The sequence below is a fragment of the Scleropages formosus genome, chromosome 11 (assembly GCF_900964775.1).
Source record: "Scleropages formosus chromosome 11, fSclFor1.1, whole genome shotgun sequence".
Classification (NCBI taxonomy): Eukaryota; Metazoa; Chordata; class Actinopteri; order Osteoglossiformes; family Osteoglossidae; genus Scleropages; species Scleropages formosus.
In genome coordinates this window covers 23,318,756-23,344,077 of record NC_041816.1, presented here as the reverse complement: position 1 = coordinate 23,344,077, position 25,322 = coordinate 23,318,756, and the positions used below count along the sequence as shown (strand labels likewise).

The 25,322-nt window shown below is 45.2% G+C and overlaps 1 protein-coding gene across 1 annotated transcript in view; it reads left to right on the top strand.

Annotated features, from left to right (window-relative positions):
* Positions 1-25,322, top strand: part of LOC108940915 (cyclic AMP-responsive element-binding protein 3-like protein 1) — a 36,683-nt gene that overhangs the window by 4,918 nt on the left and 6,443 nt on the right. Inside the window, exons 2-8 of the mRNA XM_029256064.1 lie at positions 12,408-12,612; positions 17,283-17,437; positions 19,107-19,179; positions 20,523-20,680; positions 22,815-22,964; positions 23,317-23,375; positions 23,590-23,658. Coding sequence (XP_029111897.1) covers positions 12,408-12,612; positions 17,283-17,437; positions 19,107-19,179; positions 20,523-20,680; positions 22,815-22,964; positions 23,317-23,375; positions 23,590-23,658 — 869 coding nt within the window. The remainder of the gene's footprint in view (positions 1-12,407; positions 12,613-17,282; positions 17,438-19,106; positions 19,180-20,522; positions 20,681-22,814; positions 22,965-23,316; positions 23,376-23,589; positions 23,659-25,322) is intronic.

Below are 25,322 nucleotides of genomic sequence, written 5' to 3'. Positions count from 1 at the left end.
TCTGAATCGCTGGCCAACGTTGTTTTTGGAGCCTAGCCAGCTGGAAACTCATGATGTTGTTATGTAATTTTTTTTTTTTTTTTTTTTGCTGCAATGCACGTGGCCGGTGAAAGAAGAACGGAGTAAGGGGTCAGAAAGTTAAAGCATGTGGTGTGCAGTCAACCCACTTCTAGATTGTGTGCCGTTCTCATGCTGCAGTCTCAATCTCAGCTGTGTGCCAGGCCCAGCTGGGGTGCAGATTTACCAAAGTTCCCTTTTGTGAATCAAGTTTCATGCAGAAAATCAAGGACAGCTTGATTTTTCACAGATGCCACGGCTGAGTTGCGGAACAAGCTTAGTTCCTGGCTTCTGGGTCGTGCTTCCTCAGTCCCGGTGAATCCTTGGTGGAATCTGTGCTGCTATGAATTTCACATGTAACCCTCTTCCATTCTGGCAAATCTTATGAGCTTCCACAGTTTCTTTGACCATCAAGATAAGCATCATGCAAGGTTCCTTAATTAATATTTCTGTAGATTCAGCTATGGGGGAGTCCTGTTACACATGCTGAGAAACGGACCAGCAGAAGTTCCAGAGGTTCCTTGAAGGCACACAGCCATTGAAAAGACACACGTCAGACCAGTCAGCGTGGGACAGCTGTCGATGACCGCCGGACACACTGCAAACGGCAGGACACTTCTGGTGCTGACTAGTGGAGATGTGCATCTCCTGAGCTTGTTGGAAAGGAAGTGGAAAGGACTGAGGAAGGTGCTTTGATGGGGCCAGCTCACACCCTTCAGCCAACTTAAACATCAACCTTGCAGCAGATAATTAGCGCTTTTCCGCCACTGGAAGATGCCTGCTTGCCATTTGGTAGATGACATATCTCAGCACGAGACCACAGCCTGTGAGCTGCTCTATCGATGTCATTTCATTGCTTCCTGTCATTTCCCTGTCGTGCAAGAAAAGAAATCCAAAAATCAAACTCCTTCGACTGTAATCCGCGTTTTGTCCTCTCGTCCTCTTTTAACTGAACTTAATCCACAAATCATTTACAGCAATATTTAAAATTTCATTGTGATACAAGTATAAACTTTATATTGCCCCAGAGGTAGTAAATTAACAAACAGAATCAAATTTCATAAACTTATCCCTTACTGTAGCCTAATCCTTCTTTTATATTTCACAAATTCCTCGTATCTGTGGTTCAGCACAGTATTTTTACCATGCAACGCAATTTTTTCTCAGCTTCCAAATGTATATTTTTCAGTTCAGAAATGTATGCAGCTGCAGTATAAAACCAGTGCTGTGATTTTATAGCCCAGAGTTATGGTTAGAGGCCCCAGCATTTAGGTTAGAGAGCTGAAAACTTGACTGATCCCAAAGAAGCTGCAGAAGCACACAGCAGCATACATACCGCACGACACCGGAATAACACAGGAAGGAGTAAATAGTGCAAAATTAGATAGTGGATCCAAATAAGTAAAAATGTGAAAAGTGGTACTGACAGTTCGGTATTACTCAGACAATAAAAGGTCAGTACCAACCCCCCGCAGTGAGAGGACTCATTACAGAGTCTAGTAGCTGTTGGCAGAACTGACCTCAGGCTGTGCTCCTTGGAGCAGCACAACTGGGTCAGTCTGTTGCTGAAGGTGCTCCTCTGTTTACCCAGGGTTGTATCCTGACAGTCATTGTCCATGATGGGTAAGAGTTTGTTCAGAGACCTTCAGTTTCGGTTTGTTCAGAGACCAGTGTTCTGCACCTCCTTCTGAATACTGGTAGAACGTCTGCGGCAGTGACCTGCGTACTTCGAAAGACCTTACCTTCCTTCAAGTAAACATGACTTTGACCCTTCTTGAGCAGAGAAACACTGTTGCAGGTCAACCCGAGCCTGTTGTCCAGATGCAGCCCCGCAAACTTGGATGTCCCCAAAATCGCTCCGCTTCTAATCCATCGATGGTCACTGAACACAATGAGCCCCTGGACCTCATAATTTCTGTCAGTATACTATCTGCTTGTCCAGATTCTCAAAAAGGAAAGAATGCTGTTGTCCTCATAGGTGAAGCAACCTGATGTTGCTTCCATCCTCCATGGGACGGTGCATGCGTATTGCGGTTTCTGGGACCAGTTAGCGACTCGGCAGCCCTGCGAGGAAGGATGGTTGCTTGGGCTCGATCGGCCGCCCCCTGCAGACCGGCTCACTGTGCCGAGCAGTTCGCGGCACAGGTGTCTCGGTGGTTCATCTGGAGCTCGCTGTTGGGATGGAGATCGGCGTGTTGAATGTGTGCCGGTGGGGTCGGTCGGTGCTCCACGTACAGAGGGGTTCACGTGTGGGCATAAGCGCAATGAGCCACTCCACCTACCGGGCTCCATGTGCGAAAGTTGGTGACCCAACACACACTTCAGGCTGTCTGTTTTGCTCTTTTTGTTTTTAGACTAATTCTTTTGCATTGTCCCTGAAGCCCCGCAGAACAAGTCTGAAGTTGCTGAAAATAATATTTGATAGCTAGGGCTGGAATTAATCAGAGTCGTCGTTACGGGGCGTTTCAGCAATTCAATGAGCAAACTTTAACCCATGCTTATATTTCATTGTTTTCTGCCCGCTTTCTTCTGCTTATGCTCCCTGACCGCAGGCGGGATCCAGACAGTAAACACAGTCCATATTGTATGTTTTTGATTTTAGAAGTTCTTTAAATGTCTTCTAGTTAAACCCGATGCAGTCCAATCGACTTATGTTCCATAGAAGGAAAACCATAATTTAACATATCATTTCTGAAGGAATGCATAGGACATTCTCATGGGACTGGAACCTGTTCTTTATTTCCAGAAATAAACCAGGCGTTACGGTGATCTCATTTACCGCTTATCACAAATTTCACCTGTATTTCAGACTGTCTGCATGTTTTTATCCTTTTAGACAATTTTTACTGCTCTCTGCCTCGCTCTTTATCGTATCCACCTCCTTGCACGCACACAATGCAGTTTCTGTCCCTTCGCCTTTCATCCCATGTGGTCTCTCATCCTTCCTGGCCGCTAAATACAGGGGAGCTTAAAGCAAGGCCTTCTCAACAGAGGGAGAATGGGACGGGCTCCTTAGATTATAATGTAATGACCGCGCTGTGCAGCCGAACATCCGGTCCATATCACGTGGCACTCTTCCAACCGCAAACAGCCTCGAACGCTCTCCGCAAGATGGAGGAGTCTGTAACAACAGCGGGTTTCATGCATAGATTTGGGCTCGCTGTAATACCACCGTTGGTATGGCATCTGGCAGGTCATTTCAGGACAAGTTTAAAAGGGCAGCAGTTTCTGGGGAATCCATATTTCTGAGGCTTTCTGCTGTCCTGTCTTCATTCCTTAGCTGTGTCTTTACCTTTAAAGTGTTTGAGGGAGTTCCACTTCCCCAGGCCAAATGCTCCGTCCTCGACCTGATCCAGTTTTCCACAGCCCAGGTCTCCCTGGCCGGGAGCTGATCAAGACCTGGTCTTCCAGCCTGGAGTTGCTGCGGGTGTTTCCCCAAGCCGGTTCCTCCTGGTTGGAGCGAAGGCGAGCGTTCCTTCGGGCCACGGCCATATGTATGGGGATAGGTGAGGTTCTTCTGACTGGGACAAGTCCAGGTGTGTCCCCAGACATGCACAGAAGCAGCTGTGGAGGGAGCGAGCAGCGGCAGGTCTCCTCTCCAGCAGCAAGTGCCAGCTGGAGAAGGGAGGATAGGCCAGGCCAGACGTCAGGTTGCATTTGGGGCATCGGCGCAGGCGGCTTTGCCACAGGCAGAGCAATTGCACACTTGGGAACTGGATACAGCTGTGCAAAATCATCCTGAAGGCTGCAGACACATCGGAGCACACGATGGGGAATTCGGGTCAGATATTGTTGCGTTTTAAAAAAAAAAAAAAAAAAAAGTCACCTTTCATTATATTTTATGAGTTGGAAAGAACGGCTCAGCTTGTCTCTGCAAAGATCCACGATTAATACAGTAGAATTTTTGTAACAATGTGAAAAGTACATTTACAATTATTCATTTAGTGGATGTGCATTTCAGAAAATACAAAATGTAACAAATTAGCAGAAAGAGAGACATAGTTGCATATGTGTGATTCTTAAGTACAGTTTGTTTTTTTTTTCTTTCCCCACCATATGCACTGATGCTCATCACACAAGTAGCTGTATAAAACTTGACTGGAATATGAACGATTCCTAATCACCCAGTAGTTGGTTTTTTTTTTTTTTTTTTTTTTTTTTTTTTTGGGGGAGATGCATATAAACATTTACATTACATTGCAAGAGTATCTGTATGAAGAATTGATCTGGGCATCATCTTAAGGAAAAGTAGTGGTGGGTAGCTTAAAAACTGCAACAGAAAAAGCAGTTAAAAACTGTTTATCGATAGCCTTTTTTTCAGAACAGATTTTCATGGCAAGGGTATATCTGTGCTTCCCTGACTGAGTACGAATCCCAGATTTTACTTTTCCCCTTCTCATTCTTCAGACTCATGAAAAAAAAATAGAGTGCAACATGTTTTATTCAGAATCAAAATGAAAAGTGCTTATTTTTAAACATCACTATTTTTGTCATGGTTTATTTAGACTGTGGTTCTTCCGAGCTGATGTTTTATTTTCCCTGTTACGCATACGGATTATTTCCCACATTGAGGGGAACGACTTGGCTCCCCCATGCAAACCTTGCACTCCAGTTTGGTTAGACATGCTGGCGAGAGTGCTGATCTGCATGCTGCACCGTAATTGGCCGGGACGGGACATGCTGTGTCATCATTGGTCAGGAAACAGCTTGCAGCCTGTGTGGGCAAAGGTCTGGGTCGATGTGATTGGTGGAGTGTGCTGTCAGTTACAGATATCAGCTGCTGTCATTGGAGGTGCCCACTACAGAGTGAAATAATTATATAAAAATCACTACAACTATGTACTGTATCCACAGTACCTTGGTAAAGAAGAGAGAAAATTAGAAATAAGATTATTAGCCTTTATTTAGCTGACACTTTTGGACCGGAATATTTACGATGTTAGAAATTTAATTTTACAATGATTTATCCTTTCATACAGTAAAGTATTCTTAGTTTCGATTCAGGGTAAGCTCTTTGATCAAGAGTACTACAGAGGGACAAGGGGTTCAATTTTAGAAGCCTAAGAATGCAAAGTTGTATTCCTAACCACTATTTGCTGCTTTTATAGGAAAAAAAAAATTACCAAAATATTTTCAGTGCTTAAAAAAGAGGAAAACACTTGCCATTTTTATAACTTGTTAAATTTCCCACTCCTCTCAGTTTTTCAGTCTGATTCTTTGTTTACATTAATTTGACTTAGTTACAGCCAAAGAAAAATACTTGAGATTCTGTTTTAAGACATATCTATATGCTATCTCACTTAACAACTCATGCAAAAATAATGTACTTCAAATTAGTTCACTTAACTGTGTCTTGCGTTTTGCATGAATCATGAGTGGGGAAAAAATGGTTAATATGCATCTGAATAACAACAAATTTAACAGTGGGGGTCATTTTTCTTGTTTTGTAAGTGAAACACACATTAGTTGGCATTAATTCTTTCCATAGTAACATAAAGTGTCAAATATGATGTTTCGCTATAATTTCCATGTATTTTCAGAATAAGAAATCATGATGATACAGTATCACCAACTGCAATTTCTTTAATGAAATGAATTTGCCAAGCAAATATCTTGATTCAGGGATATATAACATGGTGCACGGCACTCTGGGTTCAGATGCGGCGAAGAAGGAGACAGGCAGAATTCGTAACATATGTTTTATTAAAACACTGCTACGCAGGAAAACAATGCTTTTGGTCTGAGAATCCAGTTTTCTCAAGAACCTATACTTGGAATCAGCCTACTTAGTGCTTTTGAGTTTTTTTTCCCCACCCACTGGAAAACACAGTTACCCCATTATTTTCCCCGGAAGTCACCCTAGTGGTTGAACACCTAAATCACATTTTACCCAGAATGCAACTATTTACAATAAACATTTTCCTGCTTAAACTTGCGGTAATGGGGATCGTTACAATAATTTCAGAAGCTCTGCAAATATGAACAGTGAAGCAGCAGACGGTTTGTGCCGATCTCAAGCGGACAACAGGAGAATCCCATCAAAGATTCTAACTGGCACCGAAATGATTTTAGGACTAATTCTGCGATATTCCACGCTGCTACACAAATGCTTTAACGCTACAGAAAATATTCTCTAATTTTCCCTTCTCTACACCGGTCATCCACCGTAAATCACTTTTTGGGCCTTTGAACTATTCTAAGGCACTTTTTGAACATTTTTTCCTCAGGGCAGATGAGCATATTAATTATGACTGCTGACTTCCTTTGATGAAGCTCCCATAAGGAAGGCTGCATTTTGTGCTGGGATTAAGGAGCTGTTCCACTGTAACCTAACCCACAATTTGAGCAGTTCCATAGACTGGTGTTCTTTCAGCTCGCGGATACTTTAATGACCGGCTTTCCCTGGAACCCCCTGCCCCCACCTCATCCCAACCGACAGCACTTTCTGCCGTCAAACCAGCTGCCCCAGCTGCACATCAACAATGTCCAGAGGCTTCAGGAGCAGCTGGGATGGGAGGAATCCCTCCCTCGTAGCCCGTTCTTTAGAACAGGGAGGTGCTGACAGCTCGGTCCACTAAAACAGGCCCCACCTGGACTGATGGCACAAGGCCCTACATTCAGCGCAGTGGCACGAGGGAAGCTCCTGCTGGTGTCCTCTCTGTGCATGGTGTGGTTGCCATGGTGTCGATTACCCGTTCAGTTCTGTTAGGGTGGACATTCGAAATCATTGCACTCCACTCTGATTAAAAAAAAGAAAATTCAATGTGTTCCACGTGACCTGACGAGTTTTGAAACTGTGTATGTGCAGCACTAAGTTGTGTTTTTTATTTTAGCAATTACCTCTTTTGTCTAGGCTCAATAAAATGAAACCACAGGCAAATTACTCAAACAACATTTATTTATTCAGTTTAATTGCCTATACAGGAAAAAGTGCATGCTGTTTTCCAGCCAAATGATACTGACCCTATTCTCTTTAGTATCATCTAAAGACTTTTTTTGGCAAGGTTAGGACTATGGAGGAGTGATTGACCCTCTTTCCTTTTTTTATCTGAGTCTGGAGAAAATCCATGCATTTTTTTAATCCACTTGTCCAGTTAAGCCTTTGGGATATGAGATGTGTGTAGTCAGCCTTGTGGAAACCTGCACACCATCATCCGAATTTTACTTTGACTTTAATGTGTTCATTATGACTCATTTTGAAAACTACGCATAGTTACAGCATTTAAACATCTTCTCCGGAGACAAAGAATAGACTTTAAGTGTCTGGATTTGGGCTCTGTCTGTAAGGGAAGCCTATACAAGAAAGTGTGTGTGTGTGTGTGTGTGTGTGTGAGAGATCTCAACAGCTGTGAGCCACCTTAGCATAACACACTCGAAATGATGGGCCAGCCTTTGAAGAAAAACAAAAAAAGAGAAACAAGGGAAACTAATACTGAATAAAATATCAGTGATTTTTGCGTTTCTGTCATCGGTGTTTAAGGCCGCAAAGAACTATGGGCTCAGATCCTGTGACCAGTTCCAGAACTGAAATTTAAACACTAATTCATGTAATACCTGACCACATTCATGCCATTTTATTAATTAATATGGCAAGAGAAAGTTAAAATTCTGCAGCAATTTCGAATGCATTTATTTAGGTTTGTAAGCGATTTACAATGATTTACCCATTTGTACAGCTGTGCATTTTTATTGGAGTGATTTCAAAGGCTGAATTCAGACCTGGGCATTGAGAGTCCATGGGTGGTGGCTGTAATCACTACAGTGTATTTTTCAACTTAAAAGTAATCTTTTTGAAAGGTAACAGTCAAATATGTGAATAGCTGCACTATTTTTACATCTGTTTCCTGGGTATAAAGTCTTATGTCTTTACAAATCATTACCTTTCTACATTTAGCTGACACTTTTTTCCCCCCCAAGTCACTTACAGTGTTAAGCCTCCTACAATTATTATTCTATTTAGGCAGCTGGGAAATTCTACCGAAGCAACGTAGCATGAGTCCCTTGCTCAAGGGTACTGTAGGTGGAGGGGGATTAAAACCTACAACATTTGGGTCCAAAGGCAGCAGCTCTAACCCTTATGCTACCAGCTGACATTGTTCCCACAGTCAACACTGAATTCTCAAATAAATTCTATTGTAAAAATGTTATGCTCAGTGTATTTAAGCGAGTGTGTTGTGTAATGCATCATATTTTCATTCTATAGCCATGGTTTGCATGATGGGTAACGGCACGTGGCTCCATACACCTGTAAGTACGGAGCCACTTATACAGCCCCTCGTGATGAACTTTGGTTTTATACGATGGAAAAAAACAAACTGCAACTAAGACTCATACATCTGGTACTTTGTCTCTCTTCCTGCTAATGTAATGAACACATTGTATTTTCTATGAGATGTTCGTCGCTTTGGAGAAAAGCATCTGCTGAACGAATACAAGTGGATGTAAATGTAAGTGATCGCAGTGTTTGTTGAGAATGTATGCATCCTAACAGTAATTGTCCAGTCGTCTCTGTTGAGAAGAATCTCGCTTGATTCCCAAACACGCATCTGCAAATGTGAGGGGAGGCAAAAGCTGCGTATACCAGATAAACAAGTCCGGCCGGGGGTTTTGTAGCACAAAGATCTCGCGGTTATTTGACACTGATGGAAATCGACACAATGAGCTCGCTGCGGCCGGAGGAGTGCGTAAGCGCATGAAACGAGACCCACAAGTCACTCTTCTTTGCTCTGCTTTGCTCTGCTTTCTCGAGGGCGTAGGCTCCCCTGGATGTGCTGGCAACTTCCGTGTTTTGGAAGCCAAATTTAAAATGTCAAGATTTTATACTTCGTAGTTGCGTACCAACGCTGACTGATGGTCAGTGGCGCTACACCAGTGTCACACTGGACCGTGATATGTTACACACTTACATGTATGTACTTACATGTTCCAGTGAACTCTATGTAGTGTTATGAGCCCACACACCTTATTCACCGTGGTGACTTACACTGCTAGATACACTACTTACACTGGGTCACTCATCCATACATCAGTGGAACACACACATACACACACACACACACACACACACACACTCTCTGTCACTCACACACTGTGGGAGAACCTGAAGAGTATGTGTTTGGAGTGTGGGAGGAAACCAGAGCACCCAAAGACTTACACTGCTAGATACACTACTTACACTGGGTCACTCATCCATACATCAGTGGAACACACACACACACTCTGTCACTCACACACTATGGGGGAACCTGAGCCACATGTCTTTGGACTGCGGGAGGAAACCAGAGCACCCAGAGAAAACCCACGCAGACAGAGGGAGACCATAACTCCACACAATCTGAGCGGGGATCGAACCCACGTCCTCTCGCACCACCCAGGCGCTGTGCCACTCTCCCTCCCTGTGACAGTATCTCGTAGAGCCTGTATACCGCTAAACACGCTGTCCATGTGCTGCTGCCATAAGCACGGCTATCACTTCTCTGTTGCTACGGGAGCTGATGTTTTTTCCAATAATCAGCCCATTCAGGTTGAAATGATGCATTTCTGGCAGTCTCATAATTAAAAGAAAAAAATGCAGAGTAGGGCTTTCATGGGAATACTCAATGAGGACATGGAGCTCTGACTTGCATGCTAATGGAACTGGGTCGGGACCAAGCGCGTTCAGGTGGGGGACGGGGCCGCGTTAGAGGACACCTCACGTGTACGCGGTCCTCCAGCTGTGTGGCTGCCCTCCCGCTCCCAGGCCTGTCTCAGCAGGATGTGCACACCTGCAAGTTCCTTCACACCTCAGCTTGTTCGCTCAGCAAACAAGCCGCTCCCACTGGCCGCGAATGAGACGTTTAGACGCGTGCTTTTCCGTACGCGCAAATACCACGTTAGTCAAAAAGTTCTACATTTAAATAGCTGGTTTACATTTATCTGTCACTTTTCTCCAAAGCAACTTACGATGTTACAATTATTTACCCATTCATACACTTGGGTACTTTTACTGGAGTAATTTAAGGTAAGTACCTTGCTCAAGGGTACTACAGCCAGAGGTGGGGATTGAACCTATAACCTTTGGATTCGAAGGCAGTAGCTCTAACCACTTCAGTACCAGCTGTTCCCGTTCGTATAATTTATTTATCTGTCACTTTTCTCCGAAGCGACTTACAGCAGCGTAACTTTAACATTGTAAGTCGCTTCGGAGAAAAGCCTCAGCTAAATGAACGAACGTAAGTTGCCTTTCCGAACAAACCTCCCACCAAAAGTTAACGGTAATACAGTAAGTTGTTCAGTAAGTACAAATGATCGTTAATGTAATTCTAAAAGTCACGTGCTCGCAAATGTCGAGGACGTGTTGGCACCAGGGGTGATGGATCCTCTGGAAATGCTGAACTAAAGTGCGCTTAGGAGGGCACCCACCAGTGTGACGGTATTTATTACAATATGAGATTTAAAACATGTGAAAATTAACCGCGAACACATGGAGCGCTGGCGAAGGCTTGGAGCTGAATGCGCTTGTGGTTAATTTTCGCGTTTAGGTTTCATAGTGTGAAAAATATGACTGTAACTGTTGTCCTGAGTACACTTTATTGTGATTTTTACTGTATCAGTTTAGGGAAGGTTGGCGCTGTGTGGCGGGTTGGGCATTTGAGCCCCGTGTGGGGTGCCTTGTGGTGGACGGGCGTCCTGTCCAGGGCGTGTCCCTTGCACGCTGCGTTGCCAGGTAGGCTCCGGCTCTCCGCGCCCCTGCCTCGGACAAGCGGTTGTAGACCTTGCATTGCAGATTAGGGTAAATTCCTTGCTGATGGGTAATAGAGCAGGAGGTGGGACTCCAGGCCCACTTTTTGTCCAAAGTCATTTCTATGGATTAATTTACATTCAAGAGAGTTATGTTGTGATGCTTGGGGCGTGGCATGTCGTGTGTCACGGTGGCACAGCGAGTTGTGCTGCTGTCTTGTAGTTCCCCCATGATGCGAGAGGACATGAGTTCAATCTCTGCTCAGTCTGTGTGGAGTTTGTATGTTCGCCTTGTGTCTGTGTGTGTTCGCTCTGGTTTCCTCCCACAGTCCAAAGACATGTGCGGTCTGATAACACTACGCAGAGTTCACTGGAAGTCGAACTGGAGAAAAGTGTCCGCTAAATTAATGTTTGATGTAAACTCCCGTTGCATTCTTAAGCAGGGCATGTATCCGTAGCTTGCATTCCTTCGGAACTGGTCATGTGGTGCGAAATCCGTCCTGTTGGGTTTTCAAAGCACCTAAACGAACGAATGCACATGACTTCAGCGATGCTGCTTTTGGTTTCCCAGACATGTCTGGCGTTTTGGCGTCTGGCAACTTGCAACCCTTTCCCTCAAGGGGCTTGAAGACTCAAATTGGCATTGAGGCAGTAATTAATGCATTGAGTCAAAATCTCAATGGCCAGATGAGTAATTAGAACGCTTTAAGGAATACGCTCTTCATATTAACTTTAATAGCGAAAATGTTATTTGAGCCGACGTCCTTTCTGCGCTTGCGTCAGTCGTTGCACACTAATTGTCCCCATGATCTCATAAAAACACTCTGTCTAAGTAGGTCAGCATCTGTCCTGTGAATACTGTTTCTTTTCTTCTATATGTCAGAAGAAAGTGACCATGTTCTCGTTTCGGAATTAGAAGCGTCGGAGTGTCACAGCCAAACATCTTGCTGCCATCACGACTGTTCTGTTGCACATTTGGAGTCTGTTGGAGATTTTATCGATACAGTCGTTCCAGTTCTCCTGTACCGATCGGTCTGATGCACCCTTTTTGGTAATTCCTGGATCAGATTTGTAGGTCAATGTATTACCGTGTGTGAATCATTACTGAGGAACTTCTCCCTTTGGGCCAGAGGCTTCGTGTTCTGTCTCCTTCAGGTTTTCAGAATTCTTACATTAGATCGAGGTGTCATTTCTGGAAATCTCCTCTCACATTATATATTTATATATAAGGTTATAATAAATGATATGCTTATGATAATAAGTGAAATAATTCTTAAAGTTCAAAAAATTCTTCAGGACACTTCAGCTATTCTATCCTTATATATAAAGGGGCGACATAGTGGTACAGCGAGTAGCGCTGCTGTCTCAGAGGGCCTCGGTGGTGAGAAAAGACATGGGTTCGATCCCCGCTCAGTCTGTGTGGAGTTTGCATGTTCTCTCTGTGTGCTCTGGTTTCCTCCCACAGTCCAAGGACATGCTGTTCAGGTTCACCCATAGTGTACATATATATGTATCCGCACTAACGCTGACATATTTTAAACTGTCCAAAAGACCTGATCATGTGTTCAATGCAACGACGAAAGTGTTTATGTTGCAGCTCTTTGAATGCGAGGATGCTGTGTGTCTTGCAGCATTTCTCCGAGCAGATGGATGACTTCTCCAACGAGCTCTTCAGCAGCTTCTTCGATGACCACCTGCTGGCTGAGAGGAACCCCCTGCTGGATATGGAGCTGGACCCGCCGAACCCCGACATCCAGGCGGAGCACAGCTATTCCCTGAGCGAGGACTCTGCCCCTCAGAGCCCCGCCATGCCGATCCAGATGGATGCAGGGGCAGGTCAGTGGGGCTTCCTACACTACCGCCGGGCCGCTGGGGTCTCGTGTCGGCTGCCGCGAACGGGATTGTTTAATCGAGTGAATAGGCGTCCTCATGGCAGTTGTTGAGGTAAAATACCACTTTTAGATTAAAGCATCAGGTAATCCACAAACTGATGCCCATAAACTTTGGGAGTTGCCAGAGTGTTGGAGGTCCTTTGTGCAGCCATCTGGGGGAAGGAGGTGTGCTACGCACTCCCCCCCGACTCCTTCTGCTGTGTCTCTTGGAGTTCTCGAGAAGCACGAAGAAGCCAACCGAAGAGCCAAAGTCACTGGGAACGTTCCAGACCGAGCTCCGCACCAGCGAGAGGAAGCGAATGAGGGAATTCCAGGCGAGCAGCCAACACACACATTCACACATGCACACAACGCACACACATTCGGGGGACAGCCATATGGGCCGGCAGCCCCCGCACCGTCTTCCAACTTTAAACGTGCCCGGGGCCAGGGAAAGAAGCCACGGGTAAAAAATAAAAAAGGCCGAGCTGCCGGCCTCAGACGGTCTCCAGCGCCGTGTCGGATGGAAAGCAGAATGAAAATAAGCCTGCAGCTGGAAGCGGGACGGAAGGAGCCTCGGGTTGCGTCATGCAGGGCTTGACTTCGGTTTCAGGACACGGCGTATAGCCTGGCGCTGCAAAGTCTTATTAATCTTCCATTGTTACGGCTCCTCGTGGAGCATCGGATCAAAGATCTTCTGGAAGAAATTGGCCCTTCGGTTGCATTCAGAAACGGTGGCCAAATCCGGCCTCCCGAGTGGCGCATCAGTACTTTTCTGTGTGCCCCGCAGCACAGATGTTCATTCAGATCTTTTTTTTTTTTTTTTAATGTCCCATAATAGCCATCTGAGTCAAGGAGGCCCAGCAAACACATAGTGATGTGTCTATCCCAAGGTTCGCACCCCAGTTCCTTCCAGAGGGAGACGAGCTTGGGAGAAAATGGTTAAAATGCATTAAAAAAAAAAAAAAGTAGATCCTATGAAGGCATTTTAAGAAGTGCTATTAATGGACGCTTTTGTAAATGTATGAATGTGTGACTCCTCCTTCCCACATTGGGCAGCAGGTGGCCGAGGGGTCGTTAACCCGAAAAGGTTATGAAACCTGAAGGCATGAACCTGAAAGCTGCCGGTTCAAATCCCATGAGCTTCCTTTCTGTAAGCTGAATTACTCCAGTAAAACATCTTTTTTGAAGGGTGAAAGTATTCAAACACACTTTTTTGTTCCCAACTAAAGAAAGAAATAAAATGTGTATGTGTTCCGCACCCGTTCCTCAAACATCAAGGTTAATTTGATCCATGAAATCACGCTGTTTGGTGAATTTGCATTACGGGGGGACAAATTTGCTGTTGTTTCATATAGAAAAGAAAAAGAAAAAAATTCCTGGGCAAAAAATATATTGTCTGAGGTTAATTAAAATTTCACAATAAAAGTTATCTTCGCACATGATGATCTAAGCACCAATTTAACGAAAGTATTATTTCTCACGTCTTATGTTACGTTTTCAGTTTTTCTTTCGTTATCAATAACTGTTTATCCAGCGCATTGGCGCCGAGGTCCGGTATCTGTCCCGGCAGGATGGTGGGTGAGGCCGGATACGCTGTGGGTGGCGATTTTGTTAATTTGGCTCAAGGATATTTACACTATAAATAAATGAAGTTCACAAGATCACTGCCTGTGTTTTTCACTCCCTAAAGCAGCACCGTGCCGGCTCTCCGCCCTTAGAGCTGCTGTTTGTTACTAAAAAATGGTTGATGTTAGAGGATTAGAGGATTTTAGAGGATATTTCAAGCGTTCTTTCTGCTGCTGTTCTTCTGAGGACGGCCACACAAAATTTCGTTCTATTGCATACAATGACAATAAAGTATCTGATCTTATCTTATCTGATCTTATCTTATCTTTTCGTATCTATCTTATCTTATCTTATTTTATCTTATCTTTTTTCCTTTTTCTTTTTTTATCTTATCTGATTTTGTCTTATCAATCTTATCTCATCTCATTTTATTCAATTGAGTTTATTTACCCTACTGCATATATTCATTCTATTAAAAGTAATTATATGATTTAAAAACTGAGTTAGTAGCTGCATGTTTATAGTTTGTTTCTTAAAGGTGGTATTAAGGGGCAACAAGGTAGTGTAGCACCCATGAAAATAACCCAGGTGTATAAACAGGTAAATGATCCTACTATGCAACAGATGAGTTTATATGGGTGTGGGTGCTGCCTGTGTGAGATTCACTTTATGCTTCAGTGTTCCAGTAATGGCCCCTTTGTTAAATGCGAAGGCTGATAAACATGGATCCTTGCTGTTTCACTGCTCGTAGTCTTTCTAGTGTACGGAGGCCAAGCCTGCATCAGCTTTCCTCATCAGAGGTTAATGAGGCTCTGCCGTGTTGTGGTACCCTGCACCGGGGGACCAGCATCACCCCACACTGCGGATACATAGAAGCATGGCACACACACACACACGCACACACACGCACCCACACGCGCGCACACACGCGCACATGCACGCGCATATACATTCTTTTACACCGTTTCCCTGCCTTACAAAGGTAATTTTGTTCCTGGAAAAAAAAGCCATTTCTAAGGTAAATCCTTATCAAATTATTTACCATTAGTCTCGATGATAAAAATTTCCATGTGAAATTGATATCAATTTATGCTGAACTGTCACCAAATCCCCCAGTAATTTTAGTACTTAACATTAACACATTCATAGTTATCTGACACTTTTCTCCAAAGCAACTTACAATGTTAACCTACATACAGTTATCTACCGATTTATATAGCTGGGTGATTTTACCATAGCAATTTAGGGTAAATACCTTGCTTAAGGGCACAACAGCCAGAGGTGGGATTCGAATCTGCTATCTGGAGGTCCGAAAGTAGAACTCTAACTCCTACGCCACCAAGGCACTTTCACTTCATTAATTCCTCTGTAACACAGTTCAGCTGTCGAGAGGGACTCAAAATGTGATCTTCATGAAAACAAAGAAATGTTTTGTAAATTGAAATATGGGTGGCTTCCGTGCGCTTGTCTTCGCGTCGGGTGGGCCCATTTTGCATCCGTGATTCGGTAATGTGCTCGCGAGCGGCACGGAACGTGGGACCGCTCTTGCTGCGATACTCTCGGTCTCCTCGTTCTATCCGTCCTCCAGTCTCGTTCGCCGGCCTTATCTCTCTCCCAGGCCTGTTTATTGAGCCATAAACCGGTTCCCATAGGAACCACAGCTGGTCCTTACCGCTGTTCCCCCTCGAAACCAGAACATCGCCGTGTCGAAGAAGTAACGGAGAGATTAGGAGATGAGAAGAGGGAGCACGCAGATAATTGAGAGAGAGTCCAAGAAATACACTAACCCGCCAAGCTCTTTTTAGATACTGCAATTTTAGACACAGTGTATTGTGGGAAAGCAGGAAACTGGACACCACACAAATGGTATTTTATTTATGTTAGTAATCTGCGGGCCAGCGTGTTCTTTGGGTCATTGATATCAGTTGTTTAGTCTGCGAGGATAAGCGATTCGTGCAAGTTGTGAAACGCACCCGTATAGTGCGTGGAGCGAGGTTCCCGATGGGGTGTCGTCTATAGGCATAAAAACACAGCGGGAGACTAATTTCCGTTGGGCCTGCGAGCACCTTCCTGCCGGATGCTGTTTCTGAAACCCCCTTCCTGCCTCCCCACGGCAGCATTAGAAAATGTGTTTTGTGGGGCCGGGCCCTTAAAAGGCAGCAGCGCACCTTTTTACAAGCGTCTAAATCTTTCATCGATCCCTTCATGCTGGCAGGAAAAAAGAAATGGCTGAAAAGGCAGGTAACTTAACAAGAACCCCTGGGTGCAGCGTTCTTATTTTTCAGGCATTTAATTTCAAGAGCAGCAACTTTTCAAAGGCCACCCCCACCGCTGGCCACATGTCTCCTTTGGAGCACTTTTACCTGGCTTTTCTCGGACAGGCTTCTTCTCTAATGGGTTTTATCTTTGCAAAGGTAAGGGAAGCTCAGAATGTATTGATTGCAAGATGTTGGCTGAGTGGTCCCACAGTGTACAAGGCACCATTTTACCATGTTTTTTTTTTCAGGGGGGAGTTTAAGCTTGATCGTTCTTTGACATTTCTAAATCTTTCATGGAACACAATGGGTATAGGCTAGATTGAGTATCGGTCTACTTTATATGAGCCAACTTACGCCAGGTTTAGACAGAACGGAGTGTTTTTTTGTGTCTTTGGGGTTTTGGTGGGGGGGGGTTACTATTTATTTAATGAGGCAGAAAGTTTCTTTAATTCTGAGCTGACGGCGTCCCGCTTCCATCGGCTTATTCAGTCAAACATCTCAATTTTAATAGTCGTTTAACAGGTGCTTTGGTCTCCGACCACGCTCCATTCTTTCCCAGCAGAGATCGATAAATTTGGATGTTACAGTTTGACTGAGAACCACTCAGTCTGGGACAAAGCGTAGAAAAAGGTCATCGTAGAGGTCTCCAGTTGACCTAGAGTTGAAGAAGAGAGTCGTCCACACTGTTGAAGCAGCAATGGCGGTAGACTTCCCATCCGCAGGGCTCGCTTGTGGAGATGGGAGGATCGTACAGCCTGATTCCTCAGTAGTCCTTCCACTCACGTTGCCTTCGTTGTCTCCGTTTTAGAATCGGAGAGCTTGTGGGCCTTTGGTCAGGACCTGACAGCCATTCTGGTGAAGCAAGAGCCTAGCATGCTGGCAGAGCCACCGTCCTGCTCCAGCCTGGTGGAGAACAACAGCCACCCGCTGAACCTCAGTCTATCCCCACGGAAGGAGGAAAGGGTATGAAACTGACCAGCCAGAGCCGCTGATCCCAGTGGCTTCATACTGTGACGGTGCTTACAATAACCGTGTATGGAAAACTGCTCATTGGCTTCCAACCTCAGGATGCAACCAGTTGGTTTCTATAGCAAGTACTGAACAAATTCACAACCATCTGAAATTCACATGTTACTAATTTGTCTTTGTAATTGAGTTCAGACAACAAATTTAGGAGACTAACATACAATGCCTTTTTACCCTTTTGTTCTCCTTTTACCCTGATTTCGCTGTTTTATGCAAGACGTTAAGTTCACTCACTCAACGCCTCCAGGATTTATTTGTAAGCACGCAGTCAGTCGTTTAAAATTGAAGACATTGTCCTAAAGAGTTGGGTTCTGCAGGTTCAACAGTTCTCCTTCAACCGTCGAAAAGCTCAGAAAGAGGAGCTGTGGGTTCTGGTGGTAAATTCTGGCAGAAATCTAATCAGGGGATTTACTGTCTAGCTGGAACAAACACCTCCCACGCTCCGCTCTCCAGGACCGCGAGCTTCGTGCACCTTCAGAGGGGTTTGCAGAAAACCGATCCGAAAGGAGACGGAGAAGTAGATCGTTCTGTATAAAACGGGCACCCAGACATAATTGTATAACAGAAAGCTCATGTAGGTGTCTAAGAATAGTGAGCTGCGTGGCTGGGTGAGCTCGTTTTTAGACTAGCTTGTTTAGTTTTAGAAAGTGGCCACAAAAAGAGGAAAAATCAGTCATCTGTGTGGCCCGATTCAAAGCCCCTCGTCAAAATGTGATGTTTGACTCATGAGTCAGTGGAGGCCTGTGTTTCATACAAACCGCTGTCCTGATGGCAGCCAGCTGCTCCCAGCTTTCTGAGGCCGAGCTGCCGTATAGGTTGAGTCGTTGCCTATTTAGAGCATCTCTTTCCGAAGAAAAATCTTGCACTCGAACCTCGACTTTCAAGGGTTTAACTTCTGCGGATTTGATCATCCGCGAGTTTGCCGTCAGTAATTAAATGGGATTTTTTTTTTTTTTGTGGGTTACTGCGTAAAATCGCGGACGGCGTGCGTAGGCTAGAAAACGTGAAGAAAACTAAAAAATGTTTAGTAAGTCATAAATGCATAAAATATGTGTATTATTAATGTATTTTATCATTTACTACCAGACATCCACACACACATTGACTGAAACTGCTAGTCTTGAGCAAGGTCATGGCAAAGCAGAGCTTAACACAAGGCACAAGGCTGGGGGTGGAGGGGACGCACCAAGGACAGGACGCCAGTCCATTGCAGGACACCCCAAGTGGGACTCGAACCCTACACCCACCAGAAAGCAGGCACAAGCCAAACCCGCTGCTCCAATGTGCCATTGCACCCCCCAAGAAGTATATCCACAAATTTATTAAAAAGTTACATTTTGTTAAAATTTTCAGTGCGCTGAAGAACTGCGGACTACGCACTCCGTTTGGAGACGGCCAACATATAAAACATACTGTTGCAGTGCAGTGTATCGTTTTACTTTTTCTTGTGTGTTAAATACGGTCAGCAGTATTACGAGTTAAGGTTTGGGAGGCCTAGAGATTTTCGTGGTTTTTCCATTCCTGAGGGGGGTCCTGCGCCCCTAACCCCCGCAAATGTGGAGGGCCGACTGTACTTGTTCACCGTAAATATTTTGTTTCACTGTAGGCTTCAAAGGAACTTAACCCAGCTATCAAAGAAGAGCCCAGGGAGGTCAACCCATCACTCAGCACGTCATCAGGTGGGCGTGGAGAAGATATTTTATTTCCATCAAAGTTGCAATGATCGATCTGTCCCAATAACTGATCTTACACAAAAATAATAAGTGTGACTATATTTAGATATGTAAAAATAAATATGACAATATTCCACAACAATAGGTATTCTGCTCTAGAGTCAGCGGCCTCAACAATTATTCACTGCCAGTTAAAAATTCTTGCTTTACTTCTCAATTTTGTTCCCATTTCAGTCACAAAAACCAGTTTATTGCTGCCTCATTTCAGCAAGGTTTATTTGTTTGTTTGTTTGTTTGCTTACAAGCTTGAGAATGACGTAGTCTGACCGGCTGGTTAAAAAAAAATCTTTAACTTGTGACTAAAAAGAACCAGATTGACTCCTTGGAAGGGGAACTACTGTCCTGCTGAACGGCGTTGACACCTGTTCACAACTAGATCCATTTCTGTAAGTAGGCAGTAAAATGAAAAAAATTCAGATAATAAGTAAAACTATTAATGGTACCTGGTATCAGACATGAAGAGGGCTGCTGTAATTATGGGAGAAGATTTCTTCAACAAGGTGCAGGTGCTCCCTTCTCTTCTTCAATATGAAGGACGAATGAAGGAAATCTGAGCTGAACACCTGTGTCGAAGCACCTGTGGAGATGCTGCACGGCCAGTAAACGTAGAGTAGTGGAAAAACACTCGTCTCATCAACAGCATGGGCGACCTCCCATGACCCCTCACCTGGACCAACGAAAGTCATTTAGATCCCAAGTTATTATGAACTCTATCGTACGATTTCCTCGTGACTACATCTGCGATACATGTGGCTTGGACCAAGTCCACCTCCTCCAAGTGAGCTGCTCGCTCTCCAGCAACAACAGAACCAAATGTCGGTTCTGCGTACTTTAGACCCGAGCCAAGCTAAGCGCATGGCTTATTTCATGACGCGTCCATCTGGGCAGGGTCTGGAGGGAGGCCGGGGGATGTGTCGGCCTGGGGTCCGACCTCCACGGAAATCTCCTCCCTCTTCCATTGTTAGCGTGTTGATCGGCGGTCGCTGGAGCCGGTCGTGATCTCGGACAGCGGGATCTTTTACGAAGCCTTTATACGACGTGGTTGATTCTGGAAAGTCCTTGGCTTTTAAGGTTAATGACGTCCAGCCGAAGGAAGCTGTTATTTTGGACCGGGGTTCACACCAGCTGGCTAATCCCCGTTTCCATTGTGCGAGGTAAATTAACAGGTTTTACCGCAGCTGCCGAAGGCTGGGTTTCCTGTCTGCCGTCGCGTCTCAGGTGTGTGTCCGTGATGCCTGCGTGTGTTTGTGACGCCGGCTCTCCCCCCGTTCCTCCCTTCCCACCTGAAGATGAGGGGCTGCTGCTCCCACCGACTCCACCCAGCAGCCACAGCAGCGACAGCGACGGCTCTCAGAGCCCCCACTCTCTACCGCCCCCCAGTCCGGCACGACTGCAGCCTCGCACCTCTGCTGCCATCTCCACCTCCCCTCTCCTCACGGCGCCCCATGTAAGTGCTTCTCTTTGCTGGGCTGTACTGGCCTTCACAACGTCTGCCATAAATCACATTGTCGCACAATGAGTTATATGTTTACACTGCATTAAAGTCTGTGGGTTCTCAGTTTTCCCTCCGATGTGGTGGAATGTGCTCCCTCTGTCCCTCAGAACTGCTGAATCCCCTTTAGCTTTCAAGTATATGAAAACACATCTTCCTCAGACCCATTTGTCTCCTGATCTCCTGACTTCACACCTTCTGTCTCCATCACACTTGCATTTTCTCTCAGTTCCATATGCAGCTACTCGTACAACGTACACCGGCAAGACCCGTGCTATTAGACTAATCGACCTGAGCTTCGGGGGGTGCTGTGGCGCAGTGGGTTTGACCAGGTCCTGCACTCCGGGGGGTCTGGGGCTTGAGTCCCGCTTGGGGTGCCTTGCGACGGATTGGCATCCTCTCCTGGGTGTATCCCCTCCCGGGTGCATCCCCTCTCCCTCCAGCCTGATGCCCTGTGTTGCCGGGTTAGGCTCCGGCTCCTCGTGACCCCGCATGGGACAAGCGGTTTCAGATAATGTGTGTGTGACCTGAGCTTCAGGAATCGTATGGGGGCACCTGCAACGCTTCATCTGCTGTGTAGCACACTTTTTTCACTCTGAAATGTACCTTCTTTGGGGAGAAGTGTCAGCAAAGTGAAAAAACAGAAATATAAGTAGAGGCAGCAGGTGGCGTAGCGGTTAGTGCTTCCACCTTGCACGCGAAGGACTTGGGTTTTGAATCCCACATTCTGCTATAGTACCTTTCAATAAGTAAAAAATTACACCGTTGTGTAAATTGGCTATTCGGTATAAATAACTTAAATATCACAAATTGCTCTGAAGAAAAGATTCTGCTAAACGGATAAGTGCGAAATGGGAAGTTGTCTGTGTTTGCAAGTGAACATGTAGTTGTGTGTGTATGACAATGTGGACCTTTCTGTGTAGAAGGGATTTATTATAAACAAGATGTGTGCGGTCACCGTGCCAACTCCGGTACACAGAGCCAACATCTGGAGCACTGACGTTTTAACAGCATCGCAAAAACATGCGTTTTGTTCTTGTGGTGTCATCCTAAGGGCAGCTATATACTGTACTGTACTTTGTGCTCTGCTTTCTCTGAAGCTGTTTTGTATTTTACATTCCCATGTGGACAAGCCTTGAAACATCTGGGTTTAACAGCTGTTTTATTTTGTATGTATCGACCGTGCTGAGGAAGCCCAGGTCCGCTGTTTGAAGGCTTTGCGCTGCTGAGCACTCGAACTGAATTACATGAGCTAGAAGGGGGCAGCAGGTGGCGTGTTGGTTAGAGCCGCCACTTTCCGCCCAAAGGACTCAGGTTCGATTCTGCTGCAGTACCCTAAAATTGTTTCAGTATACATACATACAGACACACGCACACATCGTCTGAAACCGCTTGTCCGATGCGGGGGTCGTGGTGAGCCGGAGCCTAACCCGACAACATAGGGCACGAGGCTGGAGGGGGAGGGGACAACACCCAGGACGGGACGCCAGTCCATCGCAAGGTACCCCTAGCAGGACTTGAACCCCAGGCCCACCAGAGAGCGAGACCCAGCCAAACCCACTGCACCCCCCTAGCATCTCACTAAACTTACCCTGAAATTTTCCCAGTAAAAATTGCCCAGCTCTGTAAGTGGGTAAGTCACTATAAGGAGCTGAAACTAATAATATTTTCTATTTATTGTATATAAATATAAATCTAAACATAAAATAATAATGATGATGATAATAATAGTATTCGATCTGTCATTTCAGTTATTATATTTACCGTAACCAACAGTTGTGATTGCTCATTGTAAGTCACTTTGGAGAAAGGCATCAGCTAAATAAATCAATGTCAGTGTTGATGAACTGAGAATTAAAACCGGTTTCCAGATGCAAACCATGTTTCCACCCAGGCGCCTCCCAGTGTTTCTCCCTGCTGCTAATTACCTGTCAGAACCCCACCCTTAGCTCGCATCCTGCTTCTCGCTGTTAGCGGTGCCTTTGATCATCCAAAGAAAAGCCCCTTTCCGTCGATCTCACAGCCTTATAGGTGTCACCTCGAGACACGTGGGTAGCACGATGATGGTTCTCGGTCCTCTTCCGTGCAGAAGTTGCAGGGAACCTCAGGGCCCCTGATGCTGACCGAGGAGGAGAAGCGTACCCTCATTGCTGAGGGATACCCGGTGCCCAACAAGCTGCCCCTGACCAAGACTGAGGAGAAAGCCCTTAAGAGGGTACGAAGGAAGATCAAAAACAAGGTACCCCTCCGACGCATTTACCTCGCCACCCGCCTGGGCTCTCAACGTGACACGGGGAAACCGCAAAATAGTAAAGCGCCATCAGGCTAAGAAAGATTAAGTGTTAGATGATACCCCACAATTTGGCACTACGATATTTTCTTATTGCCGAAAATGTTGACATGTATAATATTGTACATCCCAGATGAGGTCTGCGCTCTTTAATTTAGTTCTCAAAATGCCGTGAAAACTGGACCCTGTCATTATAAAAGCACCACTGCAAATACCAGGGGCACCAGTCTGATCGTTCTGCGAGACTGAAGTTGACAAAGACGAGTTTGGCTTTTGTCCTGATCTCTCCCTCTGCACTCAGATCTCGGCCCAGGAGAGCCGCAGGAAGAAGAAGGAGTACGTGGAGTGTCTGGAGAAGAAGTAAGTGTGACGCTCACGGTTTAAGGCACCCTTCACCCATCCAAATGCTTATTTAGTGTCTGGATGCAATGGGGCCGTGTGTGTCGGACACGTCCAGGCGCTAAACGAACTCAGGCGTTGCAGTGGAAGGACCATCTCGTCAAGTGAACGGCCAAGCTGTGTATCTGTGTCTAAAAGGGGAAACAAGTAACAGAGGCGTATTCCTGCCCCCCAGGGTTGAAACGTACACCTCGGAAAACAACGAGCTGTGGAAAAAGGTGGAGACCCTGGAGAGCGCAAACAGGTGAGACATCGCTACCTGGGGTGTCGGGGATCTTCAGCTGTCGCCGTCTGCTGGGCAGCTGTTTGGCATCTGGTGGCATTCTCATCAGCACACAGGGAAAAGTAAACTTTTCTAAGAGTTTAAAAGATAAAGTCTTAAAAGTTTTCTAAAAGTCATAGAGTCTCCTTTTAAGTTGTGGCCTCTACGGTCACATGGTCACAAGAGAGTAAACATCTAAAAAATCAGTTGTCTAATCATTGTAGAGGCATTATCCTGAATATTTATTTAGCTTCTAGACGTGCAAGAGTTAAATTCTTGCTCAAACTAATACAGAACTGAGCTCCACGGTGCAACAAACTGCTCTCCTTCTACGGCCCATTTCAATACTATATACGCTTCGTTGACTCAGGTGCGGCCGATAATCCCGGAGGTGGGCGTGGCTACACCCTTGCATGACAAAATAGAAAAAGCAAATATATACAGTGAGTGCTGTGAGTAATAGGCAGCCAGACAAATCAGTAAAGAGTTAATGAAAAGTGACACTGGGAGCTCACGGGAGCTGAGTAGCACCTCGACAGCAAGAGGAGTCTTCTAGAGCTGAGGTGCCACCGACCTTTTATAGAAGCTGTTAGCAGACCTGACCTCAAGTAGAGCTCCTTGGATCAGGCCTCGCATACGTGAAAGTCTAATTGAGAATGACTAAATTTCTGTTCACTTGTAGCTACAGTACAGACATGCGTTGCCTAACGACGGGGATACGTTCTGAGAAATGCGTCGTTAGGCGATTTTGACGTTATGCGAACATCATGAAGTGTACTTATACACACCTAGATGGTATAGTCTGGATCATAGGGTGTACTTATACAAACCTAGATGGTATAGCCTCGATCATAGAGTGTACTATACAAACCTAGATGGTATAGCCTCGATCATAGGGTACAAACCTAGATGGTATAGCCTCGATCATAGGGTGTACTATACAAACCTAGATGATATAGCCTCGATCATAGGGTACAAACCTAGATGGTATAGCCTCGATCATAGGGTGTACTTATACAAACCTTGATGGTATAACCCTAACCCTCGATGCAGTCAAGAGACGTGGTAAACACGAGATTTATGATGCTGCTCCCAGTGTAACACAGCACACTGTTTTACAATAAATTTTTTTTAAGTAAATCGAGTCCACTGTAAAATGACGATAAAAAGTACAGTGCAGATGATCCACTACTTACGATGGTTTGACTTACGTTTTTTTGAAGTAATGATGGTACGATAGCGATACGCGTTCGGTAGAAGCCGTACTTCGAATTTGAAATTTCGATCTGTTCCCGCATTTGCGATATGGAGTACAATACTCTCTCCCGATGCCGGGCGATGGCAGCGGGCCGCAGGATCCACTCAACCACGCTCGCACTCTCCGTAGCGATCACACCAATGAGTGTAAACAGCCGATACTGTGTTGAAAGCATTTTTTTATTTTGTGTTCTCGCATCCCATCATGTCTACTAAACGCCTGGCCTGTTTTCTATTATGAAAATATGACATGCGATTTTTCTACTTACTATGGGTTCATCGGAACGTAACCACATCGTTAGTCAAGGAGTATCTGTATAGTACGTAAACCAGTAACATAGGTGTTTATTAACATTATCAAGTACTATGTACTGTACATAATTGTATGT